Raw genomic sequence first — 15,897 nt, forward strand, 5'->3', positions numbered from 1 at the left:
AATTTAAAAAAAAAAAAGCCTTGTCACCTAATTTAGAGAAAGAAGTCTGTGTCTGTCCCTGAATTGGGTTCAGGCCAGAAAGAACTCAACACCTTCTGGAATGTGCTGGGGTGGGAAGGTGGGAAGGTGGGGGGGAGGGGAGTTCTGACCACCTGAGCCAAGAGTCCCAGGGCCTGGCTTTGCAAACAGTCCGACCTCATGGTGCTCGCAAGCGCTTGCTCAAGCAGCTGAGCACTTGCCTCTCCCAGATCGTCCTCACAGAGGCTGTGCTCAACTCCAGAGGTGGCTGCTCGCGGGCCAAGCTACACATGCAGCCATAAACTCACAACAGATCACACCCAGTGCAGGGATGAGAAATAATTACCCCCAGACTCAAAATTATTTCCCTTCCACTAGGCAGAATAGAAACTCAGCTTGACTCAAAGATAAGAGTTTCGAACTCAGAGGATACATAAACAGGAAAGAGCAGTTAATAAGTCACCTTATCTGAAAGGAACCTCTGGACCATAATTAACAGTTGTTTGTGGTTTTCGCAACTGTAGAATGCCCCCCCCCCAACTTGCCTAGCAACTGTTTATGATTTCTGCCTTTAAATACACTGTGTAAAACCTGACGGTCAACTCCTCCCAGCCTCGCTGCTGAGTGCCTGTGGAAGAGTTCCTTGCCTGGCTCGTATCCCGCAATAAAACCTTGCTGTTGCATTTCGGACACCTCGATCTCGGTGGTCTTCTTTGGGGGACCCCTCCTCTGGGCACAACACCAGTACTGACACTACTCAAAATAGTGAACGCCAACCAAGCACCTTCCTGGGCCAGGCCTTGGGACCAGCACTTTACATACAATGCTGAGAACAATCTAAGAAAGCACAGAGAGGGAAACTGAGGCCTGTGAGGGCCTCCCTACACCAGGAGGGGAGCCTCCAAACCAGCATCCTCTTTCCAACCCTTCAGATCGCCTCTTTTCAAACCCACGTCTCCTATGTGGCTGCAGGCTCAGCTCCAAGAGGAGGGGCTCTGTCCACTCCTTTCTCTGTCCTGGACAGAGTCTGACACACAGGAGACAGCCTTGGATGGCTGCTCATTAAAAAAAGAAACAACCCTCTCTGTTGAGACCCACTTGCTTAAACATGATAAAATGCAGAGGTGCAGATGTGTGCACATGTGCAGAATGAACAGCAGTTTCTACACAAACTGTAGGCCCCTCCAAAGCTGCATGGCAGGGAGCTGTGTGCTCTCAGGCTCTGAGCGCTTCACGCTTTAGAGAGGAGCATTGTGGGAACCTTGGCCCATATCTGCAGGAAACAGCGACGATCAGGCTGATGCTTCCACGGCGGCCCAGCTCATCCTCAAGGCAGCCCACCCCTCCACGTGAATGGACCGCCCCAGGCTGTGCACAGGCTGTGGTGGCCCCTGGACACCCATCCTCACCTGCAGTCCCCAGGCCAGTAAGAGGAGAAGCAGCAGCTATAATGTGGACCGGGGATTTGCAACTGGGGATTGGGTAGCACAGGGCACAGCTACAGGCGTTGGCCCTGGAAGGGTACTGCGGCCTTCTGGCCACTGACATGACTGTGATGGATTCTGATCACAAGGGTTCTCTTAGCATAGTGCCTGGGCCCAGTGGGATTTCTGCACATCTGGACTGGCTATTAGATGTGACCTGGGGGTTTGCACAGATTCAGGTGTTCGTGGTTCACATCACGAATTGACAACAGAGCCAATTCCCAAGCCCAGCTCTCCCTGCTGTGAGGGCCCGCCCCCACACCACAGCAGGGCCTGGCTCATACCAGCGGGAGTCTCTGAACTCATCCCTGCTCGCTGCAAGGTCCTGTCCTGTGTAGGAGGGGTCAGCTGCCCACCACAGGGGAAGACAGGGAGAGCCAGTGGCCATGGCTCTCATGGCAGTGGCCTCTGTTGATAGGAAAAGCTGCCAAGAACTAGCTCCAGTAATTATATTAATTTTCCTCAATTTACACATTCTTGCTACTTACCATTCTTACCCAGAACGTGTAAATGAGGTGTTCAGAGCCGTTTGCCTGACAGGGCTGAGATTAGAGCCGCGTAGCTGAAACACTTCTGTGTGTGTCTTATTATCAGGTCTCCTCCAAGAGTGAGGCTCCTGCCCCCCTCATACACCCCCAGACTGCAGCTCCCCAAGAACAAGGGATCTGGGTCCTCCCTCAGCTCGGGGGGGACCTCCACCACCCAACTGGAGTCTTCTGGGGACAAGAGATGGATCTTCCTCCATCAGACTGGAGTCTCCAGCGTGGCACCTCGGCTCCTCAGGCCTGGTGGCTTCTCATTGGGCTGACTGCTGTCAGACGGGGTGATCCTGCAAACACAAGAGGTCTGCCCCATCACGGTGGCAGCACTCCAGCTCCATGGCTCCCAAAGCCCACCCAAACCTTAGGACTCTGATGCTGTCCTGCTTGGTGGCCATAGCCCCAGCATGACCTGCCCCTGCCCACCATACACACAGCCACAGGCTTTCCAGTGGGAAGAAATCAGACCTTGGGCCCCAGAGGCAGACTTGCCCAGACTCCTCAGCTAGGACTTCCCAACAAGAAACCAGAGGGCAGCACTGGCAGGGCTCTGGCCAGGGAGGAACAGAACCTCCTCCTGATCTCAGGGTTTGGGACAGGCCAGGTGGCTTTAGTGGCCTCGGACCACTGGCCCCCAGCCCTGGCTCATTGACCCCAGACTGTCTACATCCTGTGTCCACTTCACTCCCCTACCCCCCTGTGGTTATCCACGCTCAACTGCCACGCTTGTAGGCACAGGTGAGATAAAGGCCATGCATCGTAGCTCACATCTGGCACCTACACTGCACTCACAGCACTCAGCTGCTTGTGGAGCAGGCCTTGCTGTCCCTTGTTCAGCCAAGGAACTAGGGAGCTCAGAAGGCTGTCACTTGTCAAAGTCTACAGAGTCATCTCAACCACAAAGCCGATCTGCAAACCCATCTCTGAGTGACTGCAAAGCCTTTATCTGTAAGGCCATACGTCACCGCCTCCAGGAAGCCTTTCTTGGTTTGCTCTCCTCAGTACCACTGTCCTCCCATTGGACACCGCACCATGAAGACAGGGCTAATCTTACAGCCTAGCAGCCATGGCACCATGTCAGGCAGAGCAAAAGTGTTCATCTGTGAAGGGGGAGCATTTGTTTGAAACCCAAATCCTGGGTTGACTTTCATCCCCTATAAATGCTGACATCTCCCCAGCCCCCTTCTTCACTGAAGCAATACCCGTTAGTGCATGCGTGTGCTTTTGTGTGCACCCATGTGTCTGGGTTATACGTGTGTTCTTTATGTGGGTCACACACTTGGGTGCACTGTAGATACATGCGAGGGGTATATGTGGGCATGCACACACTACAGGAAGGTGTCATGTGACCCGATCGTTTGTATTCCCTCAGTCACCAGCCCAAGCTGACCAGGACAAGTATAAACTAAAACCAACGACTGTGGGGTTGTTTTCAGTCATGGGGCTTGAACTCTGGGCCTGGGCATTGTCCCTAAGCTCTTCAGCTCAAGGCTAGCATTCTACCATTGAGCCACGGCACCAGTTCTGGTTTTCTGGGGTTCATTGGAGATAAGAGTCTCATGGACTTTCCTGCCACGGCTGGCTTTGAACCTTGATCCTCAGATCTCAGCCTCCTGAGTAGCTAGGATGACAGGTGTGGGCCACTGGCGCCCAGTACCAGCAACCTTTTATAGACACAAATGTGATATTTTGAGATTCGAAACCAGCTCCAGCAGAAAAATCCACGAGTCTCATCTCCAATTACTATCAAAAAAGTTGGAAGCGGAGCTGTGGCTCAAATGGTAGATCACCACCGTCGAGTGAGATAAGTGAGAATGTGAGGTTCTGATTTCAAGCCCCAGTACCATCAACACACTCTCTCTCTCTCTTTCTCCCTCCCTCCCTCCCTCTCTCTCTCTCTCTCTCTCTCTCATTGCTTGCCACCAAGTCTCTTCTGCTTGGCACTGCTCACACTGGGGGTTCACAGGCCGATCAGTCATCCCCGTGTCCAGCCTAGAGGAAGGACTAGGTGCCAGCAAAGCTTCTGCAGAAGGAGAAGCAGCTGCCAAAGCCAATCCTCAGGACAAGAGCAGCTGGCTCGTGAGTCCCAGCCTGGGCTCAGCTCCTGCTTCCCCAGGCTCACCTGGAATGCACCTGGGAAAGGGCAGCCTCGTCTCTTCCCCACTCCTCTGTCCTGTTGCCGTGGAAACCACCCTTGCTCCAAGACCCGGGCCTACATGGAGCAGTCAGCCACTAAGGAGTCCTTTGGTTTCCCTTCTCTCTCTGGCTTCCAGTGTCAGGCACTGGAGCTACCCATCTCCAAGCCTCCCACTTCCCCAGAGCTGGGCTGGCCAGCTTTTCTGACACTCAGCAAAGAAACTCCCCCAAAATCTCTCTGAATAAAAACTTCCTTCATTGATAAAAAAAAAAAAAATCCTATCTGACTTATCCAACTTGCCATCCCCACCCCTTGGGGAGCTTCAAGCCCTACCTGAAATGTGGCTAAGGGACTGAATTTTGCCTATGATTTGGTTTTAATTAATTTGGAAATTAGCTAGCCACATGTGAGCTTTGGTCCCCACATCCTCTAGCACAGACTACTTCTCTATCCTTTCACTCAATTAAAAAACAAAAATAATAAAAAACCCTTCAATCCAGGTGTACCGCTTGCCCTTTATTCCAGCTTCTCCCAGTGCTCCAATATGTACAGACTGTATTTATACATATAATATACACCATATATACGTATTTATATATATATATATATATATATATTCACACACCAGCCCGCACACACACACTGGCTCACACACACCCTTACAGGAGGGGCACGTGGCTACTGGAAGCCCTGGTCAGCTCCAATAAGTAGTACTGAGCTGGGAAGGCAGTTGTGAGGTTTTGTGTTTGGATTTTTTTTTTTTTTTGCTTTCTTAAAAAAGGCCATTTTCTCCCCGTGTCTTCACTCTCCCCACACTTTTAAAATACCTCCCCCAAACACTCGAGTTAAAAAAATGTTTTCTTTTTTTCTCTCTGATTTGCCGAGGCAGTTACTAGAATATCCAGGCCAGTGGCACGGGGGACCCAAGCCAGGGCAAAGTCACCCAGTGTTGCGGGATAGAAAGAGAAGGCACAGGCCTGATAACGGAGACTGGGCAGGGCAGCTGGCCCCGCCCATCCCGGTGGGCATGTCCCCTTTGATGGGCGTGGCCGCCCGCGGGAGGGCGTGGCGGTGGTGGGCGTGTCCTCCCGGTGGGCGTGGCCGCTCGCGGAGGGAGTGTCTGCGATGGGCGTGGCCTGCCGTTGGGCGTCCCCTCCCGGTGGGCGTGGCCGCTCGCGGAGGGAGTGTCTGCGGTGGGCGTGGCCTGTCGTTGGGCGTGGCCTCCCGGCGGGCGTGGCCTTCCCGGTGGGCGTGGCTATAGCGTCAAGGGCACCTGCCAGATGAGCAGCGTGCTGTCCGTCTCCCCGCACGGGGCGGGCCGCCCGCTGCCCCCGCCGAAGTTGCGGTAGCCCTGTCCGCCTGAGATGATGGCCACGGAGCAGATCTCCTTGCGGTGGGCGTCCCGGGCGCAGGGCCGGCTGCGCACCCACACGTCGGGGTCGTCGGCCATCTCGTAGATGGAGCCGTCCTCCTCGCTGTGCTCCAGCGCGGCGGCGGGCCCCGAGCCGTCGGCGGGCGCCGGCTCCCGCACGGAGAGCAGCGGGCCCGGCAGGTGCGCGGTGGAGCGCAGCCGGTACTGCAGCAGGATGCCCTTCTTGCGGGTCAGCTCCCGCCCCACGTGGCTGTCCGGGCCGGGCACCGGCTCTTGAGCCTGCCCGTCGGGCTTGTCCTCCTCCGCCTCCTCCTGGTCGCTCCGCAGGACGTCGGGGGCCAGGATGCTGGTGGCCACCGCCAGGAAGGCCACGGGGCCGCAGTGACCATTGAGGGAGACCATGCCCTTCCCTGTGGGGAGGGTGAGAGCATGAGGGAAGGTGCCCCGTCTCTCCAGGGGAACTTTCCGGGTGGGTTAGGTGCAGTAGGGGAGCGGGGGCAGAGGGTCACAGCTTCAGTCAACATGGGCAACATCAGTGTAAAAGTCCCTGGCTGAGAAGTTCCTCCCCTTGGCTCTGCCTGGAAAGCTTTTCCTGTCCACCCGTGGCGCCTCTTGTGCTCACCCCTGAAAAGCTGTTTACCATCTCTTGACCCCAGGGCACCCTCACCCGAACCCGCCTCCTGGACCACCACTGCCCCCAGACATGGTTGAAGGACAGGGTCTCTGCCCCATGCGTGCCCCAGAGGGACCGCCGTCCTCTGGGAATGAATGACCTTGGGGTAAGCGGAACTGCAGACATCTGGGCACAGGATACCTCCCTCCCCACCTTCCTGACAGCTGAGGCCCTTCCGGTCCTCCCCTGGAGCCCCAGACCCTCACCTGTGATTTTGGGGATGCCTTCTAGCCGGGGCACGGGCAGCAGTACAATGACCCCCTGGTCGGTGCCCACCCAGAGCAGACCCTGGCAGATGAGGAGGCTCGTGATGCACAGGTGTTTCTGGCCTGCGGGGAAAGGCAGGGGAAGTGGGGTGAGCAGTGGCTCCGGGGCTCCCCAGCAAGAGCGTGGCACGCCCAGCGCCAGCCTTAACAGGAGCAAGAGGCTGGATGGTGTTGCGGTTAGGGTCTGGGCACCCACTAGAGTCTGGCTTCTGGTCCCAGTTTCCTACAACTGTAGGCCACTCCCTGAGATCTGGGAGAGGTTTGCCACACCCACACGTTGGCACTTGCAGAACACACAGAAAGGGCCTGGATAAGAGGTGTGTGGTGGGGGGGGTTGACACTGTATGCTTGACCGTGCATTGGCCCGTGCCCATGCACAGGCAGGGGCACACCGTGGACTGCAGACCTTCGGTGCAGAGGTAAAATTATACATGCTGCTCCCCCTCATGCCCTCCAGTCATCCTCACGGCTACAGGGGAGGTGTATGTGCGACATGGTAGCCCAGCCCTGGGTCTGGCAGAGTTCTGCAGCTCAGTACTGGGTGCTGCCAACTTCCAACTACATGGCCAGGCCCCTCTGTGCCTCAGTTTCCTGGCTTGAGAAGGGAGAGGGATCAATATACAGTAACACGGTCATGTAATTTTAGTGAATCCAGTGAGACAATTAGCCCCCAGCACAAGTGTCCCCCAGACAGTGCCATCTGTATGTCATTATCTATTCCACCGGAAAAGCTTGAAGAAACAGAGACTGGCCACTCCCAGAGCACAGGCTGTATTCTAGAAAGTTCCAGGTAACCTCTATCCTGTAGGCCTTCAGACTGCCCTTGAATAAACACCAGGTTGGAGTTTCTAAAGCACTTTCACACCTGCTCTCACGTGCAGCCGCTGAGATGCGCTCAGGACACAGTTATCCCCCCCCCCATTTTCTAGATGAGAATACTGTGCAGGGGTGCACAGCTCCCTGCGCCTGTTGCCTGGCTCCCGAGCAGATATGGCTTCCATTCCCTGCATACTGGGGGACAAATGGTGCGAGTCCACCACCGTGGCCAGCATCACCCCACCGAGTGCCACCCCTTCACCCCGCACCCAGGAATGCCTAGATGCCTGCTGAAGGCTAGGCGCTATACTGGGTGTTAATGGCACAGCCGGGAGCACGAGTCTCTGCCCTGGAAGAGCCAGTACTCTAGAACCTTCCACCATAATGAAAATATTCCCTCCTGGGCTGTCTGACTCAATAGCTGTGAGCCACGTGTGGGTACAGAATTCTGTAGGACTGAATTTTATTTGATTTTAAACATGGCTATCCTAGCAGATGGCCCTGTCCTAGTGGGGTAAATGGGAAATGAAAACAAGCAATTAACATAAATGCTAGGCAGAGGAGTAAGATGTGTCAGGCAGAGCAGATGGGAGGGTTCTCGGGCTCTCACGCCTCTCTGCATTCCTAGGAGAAGGAGGAGGCCAGGGTGAGGCTGAGACCTGATAATGAGGAGGAAGGTGGCAGCGCCAACAGCCCAGCCCAGGGCCAGGAGACAGCACGTGCAAAGGTCCTGTGACAGAATCAGCTTAGCCAGTCAGTGGAGCAGTGTGAATGGATGCAGCTTAGGAATGGACGAGGTGGAGGTGGCCTCAAGATGACAAAAGGATGGACAGACCAGATAAGGACTGTGACTTGGTTCTGACTTCAAGAGGCAGAAAGAGTCCCAAGCTGGGAAGTAATGCAGCCAAGGGCAGCAGGAGACCCTAGCTGCCATGGTTGTGAGTGGAGCTGATGGAACAAGGAGACCTGCAAGGACTCACACAGCCGCCAAGGCAGGGATGGCGGCAGTGAGGACAATGGTGACAGGGGGCTGTGAAAAGCCAGCTCAGTCAAGATGTGTTTTGTAGCAGACTGACAGAGCTGCTGACACATGAGAGCAAGCGGAGACAGGATGGGGGTCAAGGGCGACACTGAGGTTTTCCATCTCAAGCAGCCGGTGCATGGCAGTCCCCTGCTTGAGCCGGAGAAGAGAAGGCAAGGCAGATGAAGACTGGAGCTGGCAAATGGCTGTGATACACATCAACGGCCAAGTGCAGCCATTGGCAGGCAGAAGGGGAGATGATGTGGATGCAAAAAAAAGACACAGTCACGGGGTCCCGTACAGGCAGACGCGAAGCAGCCTGGGAAGGACTCAGGACTTGACAGAGGGGCTGCTTCCCAGGGGCAGGGGCAGGGGCACAGAGTGGGCACGGGGCTATTTCCCATCCTGGTACCCACTAAGGAGGAGATGGCTGGGAAGCACGTGGGTGGCCTCCAACCCAGCAAAGGGCCTAGGCCTTGCAGAACTGGCCAGCGCCACAGACTGCACAGCAAGACCTGGTCCTCTCAGCTGCCTTCTGTTCTTTGTATCCACCAAATCTGCCACTGCCCTGCTTTCCCCTGTGTATTCACTGTCTGCCTCCCCTCGTGTAAGCAGCAGCTCAGCTGTGTCCTCACAGCCAAGCCCCCACCGCTGGCTGAGTATCCTTGCATTGCTGCTGACCTCCAAAAGCGGCCCATGTGTAAGTGAGCGGAGGGAATAGATAAATGGAGAGAGGGCTGGATGGATGCGTGCGTGCGTGGGTGGTTGGGATGGATCAAGAACGGAAGATGGATGAAGGATGGATGGACGGATGGATGGACGGACAGATGGATGAATTGGTGGGTGGATAATGTATGGATGGGTAGGTGGAGGAATGGATAGAAGATAGGTGAGTGAATGGATGGAAGGCTGGATGGATGATGGAAAATGGGTGAACAGACAGTGGGTGGACAGGTGCTAAATGTAGATGAAGTTGAAGAAACAAAGGTCTATTACTAGCTATATGAGTTTGGACAAGTTGCTTTCCCTCCTTGATTGATGGTTACAAAGCTCCCTTGCTTGCCTTTATGATGCTTAGAAATGTTAAAAGCACATATCTGCGCATACATACGAATGCGTACATACACACACAGAGCTGAGCACAGCTCTGAGCCCACAGAATGCAAGCAATAAATGGTGATTAGAATAATGTTTGTGATTATGAAAAGGACCTACACTAATCTTAAAATCAGCTCCACTGAAGACATAGACCTATAAAAATAGTAAGGCAGAGAGAGAGAGAGAGAGAGAGAGAGAGAAGGAGGGAGGGAGGGAGGGGGAGGGAGGGGGAGGGGGGGAGAGAGAGAGGGAGAGAGAGAGGGAGGGAGGGAGAGAGGGGGGAGAGAGAGAGAGGGAGGGAGGGAGGGAGGGAGGGAGGGCTGTAGCCAAGTTGTCTCGTCAAATCCCTCACCCCCTTTCCACAGCCTGAGCCACTGAGAGCATCAGGAGATGGTCCCTCCATACCCCTGAGTACAGAAACTCCAACTGGGAAAAAAAGGAAGAAGGAAGGAAAGAACAGAAAGCTAGACAGCAGTAGTCACATCTGAGGCTCTCAAAGTCAGCCTGGATAGGAAAGTCTGGGAGACTCCTATCTCCAAATAATCACAGAAAAGGCCAGAAGGGGAGTCGTGGCTCAGGTGGTAGAGTGCCGGCCTTGAGCAAAAAGGAGCTCAGGGACAGCACCTAGGCCCACAGCTCAAGCCCCAGTACTGGCAAAAGGAAGAAGAAAGAAGGAAGAAAGGAGGAGGAGGAGGGGAGAGGAGGAGGAGGAGGAGGGAGGGGGAGAAGGAGGAGGAGAAGGAAAAAGAAGAAGAGGAGGAAGTGGAGGAGGAGGAAGAGGAGAAGGAAGAGGAGGAAGAGGAGGAAGTGGAGGAGGAAGAAGGAGGAGGAGGAGGAAGAGGAGAAGGAAGAGGAGGAAGAGGAGGAAGTGGAGGAGGAGGAAGGAGGAGGAGGAGGAGGGAGGGGAGAAAGAGGAGGAGAAGGAAGAGGAGGAGGAGGAGGAAGGAGGAGGAGGAGGAGGGAGGGGGAGAAGGAGGAGGAGAAGGAAGAGGAGGAAGAGGAGGAAGTGGAGGAGGAAGAAGGAGGAGGAGGAGGAAGAGGAGAAGGAAGAGGAGGAAGAGGAGGAAGTGGAGGAGGAGGAAGGAGGAGGAGGAGGAGGGAGGGGAGAAGGAGGAGGAGAAGGAAGAGGAGGAGGAGGAGGAAGTGGAGGAGGAGGAGGGAGGAAGAGGAAGAGGAGGAGGGAGGAGGAGGAGGAGGAAAAATAAAAGCTAGAGATCCAAAGAAATGGTAGAAGTGAGGGATAAGTTCATGTCCTGACCTCCTTCTCCACACATTTGCCTTGAGGAGAAGAGCAAGACACCTCACACACAGTCCAAAAGAAAAAAAATTGTAATGGTGAATAAATATTTCATCGTAGAGACTTAATACAGCGGTGTGCAGCTCACCCCGGCCATCTAGCTGGAGATATACAACTTTAAAAAGCTCAGGCTCTCAGAGAACATTTTATTAATGACCTGTCTAGTTAAAAGGAGGAGGGAGTTTAAGTTTAAAAAAAAATGCATTCATATCAGCCGGGTACTTGAACAGAAGGAAGGGTCAGGGGAAAGCAGCGTGATAAATTTTTAACACGCCTAAAAAAAAAAATCTACACTTAGAGAAAGAACAAATCTATTACTAATTATGCAATTATTTCATTTGGTGGTGTGGGGGAAGGAAAATACTTAAAAGCCTGTTTAAAATATGTCTAATAAAGCATTTAAGAATACTGTTTTGTGGTACTTCCATGGGGCACAAGTCTGAGGTTAAAAACTGCCCTCTCTGCCCTCTGCTTCTACCTGCTCAGGCCGGGCTGGCTCTGACTGCCCGGGATTCAGGGAGCCCCTCTCAACTCTGAGGGTTCCTGGCAAGGCCCGAGTGTTGGGACACCAGGCACAGGCCTCCTACAGATGCTGGTTGGGATAGGTCGGGGGTTAGGTCGGGGGTGGGGGTGAATGGTTCCGGGAAGCTCAGCCTGTATCCACATACCCTAGGACCCCTCCAGGAGTCAGTGCTCACTTGCAGGAGGCCATGGGGTCCGTGCTGAGGCCTCTGGGCTGCGGAGAGGGCACAGGCCTACAGCTCTGGGACAGGTCTGGACAGCAGTATCCTGAAAGCTAGTGTGGGGGCCAGGGACTGAAATGAGTCAGTCCATGGAGACACTGTCCATGCATTCTCAGGGGACTCACACAGGCTCTCTACACGTGTGTGTGTGTGTGCGCGCACAGGCAACACATGTGAGACTGAGTACGGTTCCTGAGTTGTTTCTCTCCAGGTTGGTACTCTACTACTTTAGTCATATTTACACTTGCAACTTGGTGAGGAGGGGAAAAGAAGAGATAAGAGTCTCCTGGACTTTCCTGTCCAGGCTGGATTTGAATCTCCATCCAAGCATGAATGGGAATTTGACTCCAAGTTTGTGTCTTGGCCTACACGACCCAGCCAAGCACTGACTCCTGTCTCTGCCCTTCATGGCTCTGATGGGGAATCTGAGGCTTGGACTGCTAGGGAGGCTGGAGGGAGAGCTCAAAGCCTCGCTCCAACACTTGGATCATCACAGAAATGCTTAACGTCCTTCCTTAGCGGGTGGCTACAGAGAGCCACCAAGTCAGCCGCCCTTCCCCTGGGGACCCCATGAGGTCAGTCTCACAGTGGATTCATCATGGTTGCTGTCCACCCACAGAGATGCCTCACACTGAAGCAGGACTCACTCTCCCCTGCCCTCCCCACCTCCATTCGTAAGATTCCGCAGACTCTAAAAGGCTCATAAGATGATCCATTTTTCCATTGTTCCATTAACTTGAAATAATTTAGCTATCAGTAGGAATATGGGTGTCTTTCTGTGGTTATCGGGGAATTCTTACTGTGATTGAAATGGATGGAAGTGGTATAAAGATTGAAACTGGTCCTTACCTCTGAGAAATACAGTGGAACTAAGGAAGGGAAGGAGGGAGGGAGAGAGGGAGGGAGGGAGATTAGGAGGGAGACCCCCCCCCCAGGCCTCAGCATCCCAGGAAATGGCAGGGAAGAGCCCTCCCTGAGCTCCTGCCTAGCTCAGGGAGGACCAGAGGCCTCCCAGGCCCTGGAGACTTGACCCTCAGAACAGCCCCAGCCAGGAACCACAGCGCAGAGGGACGAGGGGGCTTCTCGGGATATGACAACTTGCCCCAGAGCCCCTGTGCGCCAGCCAGGATGCTCCCAACCCCCTCCCCACACACAGCAGGAGTCCTGTGGAGCCAGGGAGGACCACATACCAACACATGACCATCAAGAAGATCTGTCCTCCTCTGTAACACGAGGACAAGCTGAAGCTCAGGAGAAGAACCAGAAGCCTCTCAGCACAGAGTTCACAGCACAGTGGAAACTCATTTAGTTGGGGATGGTGAGGTCATGGGGCTTGAACTCAGGGCCCCAGCACTAGGCTAGCACTCTGCCACTTTAAGCCACAGCTCTACTTCTGCCTTATTGGTGATTTAATCAGAGATAAGATTCTCATAGACTTTCCTGCCCTGGCTGGCTCTGCACTACAATCCTCAGATCGCAGCCTCCTGAGTAGCTAGGGTGACGGGCGTGAGCCACCAGTGCCTGGCTAAAGAGGTGGCGCTAGGCACGGCCCTAACTATTGCCACTCCTGCTCAGGACCTCGCCCCAGTGGGTCTGAGCTGAGGTGACCACCTCAGACTTGAGGATGAAAGCCAATAGGGTTGGCCAGGTCTTGTGATCCACGAGAGTCCCCCGGCAGCCTTGCTATGGGCACCTGGCAGGTCCCAGGGACCCGGTCACCCAGAGGCTCTGTTTCCCTAACCGCAGGGCTCTAGCACTCTCCTGGCCAGTGAGGCCAGCCCTGAGCATTCTGGAGCAGCCAGGATCTGTCCGTCTGGACAAAGCTGTACAGAGGAGGGGAAAACCCTTGGGGGAGAGGTGACCCAAAGAATGAGCTGAAACAGGTGTCTGTCTCAGGCCCAGGCCCAGCCCCACCCTGCAGCTGGACAGGAGATCTGAAGGTCAAAGTCAGCTGCTCAGATGCCCCAGAGGACAAGGACAGGGGCAGGGGCACTGTTTAATCCCTCCCCTGTTTAACCCCCACCCCATGCCCCCATGGTGCCACCAGATCATCCCCAGTCTCCTGGGTCTCTTCCTTAGAGCACCCTCCAAGAAAGCAAGAGTGGCCTTCCCTTTGGCTCCCTGATCTGGGGCACATCAGAGACGCCCCATCACCCCCTTATCTTTTCTATAACAGCCCTCGCCTCAGAGGAGTCCTCCAGGCATGGGCGGCGGGAATGGGGCTCAGAGTAAGGCTGGGCTTGGGTGCAAATCCACCCCTGCCACTTCCTGCCTTGGCTTGGGGCCCTGTTTGGCCAGGCTGAGCCCAGGCTGCTGGGAGCCAGGCTACCCAGGGCACACCGCCAGGGCAGTGGGGGTGTGGGGGGCCCACACTCCTCCCCCAGCTCCTGGCGACGCACCTGGCAGGAGGAAGGTGGTCCTGGTGGCAATGTTGATCTCCTGCAGGTGCTCCAGGGTCTCTGTGTGGAACAGGCGGATGGAGGAGCCGGAGGAGAAGGCCATCCAGACGCCACTGCCCGCCTTCACCATGTGGGTCACGCTCACCGCCTCGTCCTGGTGCGCCTCAAAGCTCTGCTGCATGGGGAATCCGGTGTCAGGGCCGGGCTGGGGCTGCCGGCCAAGCCCTCCCACCAGCTCCCACCCCTCCTCCTCGCACGTGGGCTGCTCGCGCGCTGTGTTATGAGCACCAGGTAAGGCAGGCACTGTGCGCGGCCCACACCAAGTCATCTTGGCTACGGGGATCATGGCTCAAGGCCAGCCAGGACAAAAAACGCTAGCGAGACTGCATCTCAACAAGTCAGTCAGGCATGGTCGTTCGTGACTTCAGTCCCAGCCACGTAGCAGTCACCATCGGAGACTCAACAAACAAGGCTCGCTGAGAAGACTCTCTGAAAGTAAGTCAAGCAAACACAGGTGGGGCTCTGGCTTCAGTGGTGGGGCACCTTCCCTAGTGCTCACACCTGTCATCCTAGCTACTCAGGAGGCTGAGATCGGAGGATCATGGGTCAAAGCCAGCCCAGGCACTGAAGACCCTAAAGACCATGAGACTCTTATCTCCAATTAACCTCTAGAAAACAGGAAGTGGGGCTGTGGCTCAAGGAGTAGGCAGTAGCCTTGAGCTGAAGAGCTCAAGGACAATGCCCAGGCCCAGAGTTCAAGCCCTACGACCCATAAAGATAGATAGATAGATAGATAGATAGATAGATAGATAAAAATACCCAGGCACAGGTGGCTCACATCTATAATCCTAGCTGTTCAGGAGGCTGAGATCTAAGGATCCTGATTCAAAGCCAGCCGAGAGGAAAAGAGTCCCCATGAGACTCCAATAATCTACTCAAAAGAGTCAGAAGTGATATGGTGGCTCTCAAGTGGTAAAGCCTTGAGCAAAAGAAGTTCAAGGACACCACCCAGGCCCAGAGTTCAAGCTCCAGAACTAACAGAGATAAATAAACAAATAAGTAAATAAATAAGAGCACACAGAAACCCAGGCTCTGCCTGAACAGTGAGGGCTGAAAGGAACCCTGAGAGGCCAGGAGCGGCTAAGCTGGGGGCATCTGCTTATCCTGCTGTAAATGCTGAGGACAGACAAGGTGGAGGAGGTGCTGAGTTCTCCTGGTGGAGGGAGGTGAGGCCTGGCTGGGCTCACAGCAGGAAGAGAAGCCATCTGTGGACATTATTTAAAGTGACAATGACACCCCTCAGAGCTGCTGGAGAAGGGGGAGTGGGCACACCAGGCCAAATCCTCAGCTTTCACAGTAGGTGGCCAACTGATAATGTGTTGAACTGAGACAGAGGAGGAGGGGGGGTGGGGAACAGCTGGGATGGAAGCCTGGCAGGTTAAAGGCTGCATGGGAGAAGAGTCTTTTCTAGCCCAGGAAGGACAGGAGAATCCACTCCAGGCTATTTGATTTCTCCCTTTCAGGCAGATTTTTTTTTTTTTTAGAAGATACGATTGGCTGGGCTTCCTGTGTCTGCCCACAGCGGACAGCCAGGTTTCTGAACTTGGTACTGGAGGCCTAGGTTTCTGCCCCTCTTCCCAGTCCTTTCAGGACACTCGGTGCACGACACCTCTACCCTGGCCACGTCTGGTCACAGCAGGCTCCACCGGTGTCCTTCAGCACTGCAGACACCCTTTGAGAAGACAATCAACCACCCAGAGAACAGCCATGTCCTACCAACTGGCACCTTCCCCTGGCCAGTGTGGGGCGGCTGGATCACTCTGTGGCTCCGCCCAGCTGCCTCCTTGCTAGGGTTGGAGTCCCCCTGCAAAAGGCCTACTTCCCAGCCAGTGGGAACTGGGCACTTTGGGCGGCAGGCGGAAGTGAAGTCACTGGGGGCGGGCTATGAATGGGACAAGGAGATCCCACCCCTTCCTCTCACTCTCTGGCTTCCTAGCCCCCATGAGGTGACTACCTCAGCTGCCACATGCTGCT

At 54.9% G+C, this 15,897-nt stretch overlaps 1 protein-coding gene across 4 annotated transcripts in view; it reads right to left on the bottom strand.

Moving 5' to 3' along the window:
- Nucleotides 1-5,257: 5,257 nt before the first annotated feature.
- Nucleotides 5,258-15,897, bottom strand: part of Arhgef10l (Rho guanine nucleotide exchange factor 10 like) — a 103,381-nt gene continuing 92,741 nt past the window's right edge. For 3 of the 4 annotated variants that reach the window (XM_090335716.1, XM_090335718.1, XM_090335717.1), the window contains 3 exons: nt 13,864-14,038; nt 6,430-6,552; nt 5,258-5,960 (listed from right to left, as the gene is read on the bottom strand). In XM_090335716.1, the coding sequence (XP_090191842.1) occupies nt 5,434-5,960; nt 6,430-6,552; nt 13,864-14,038 (825 nt within the window). In that variant the 3' untranslated portion in view covers nt 5,258-5,433. The remainder of the gene's footprint in view (nt 5,961-6,429; nt 6,553-13,863; nt 14,039-15,897) is intronic. The other variant, XM_090335715.1, reaches the window with a different exon arrangement.

The sequence above is a fragment of the Megascapheus bottae genome, chromosome 6, assembly GCF_031878675.1.
Source record: "Megascapheus bottae isolate mThoBot1 chromosome 6, mThoBot2.hap1, whole genome shotgun sequence".
NCBI lineage: Eukaryota > Metazoa > Chordata > Mammalia > Rodentia > Geomyidae > Megascapheus > Megascapheus bottae.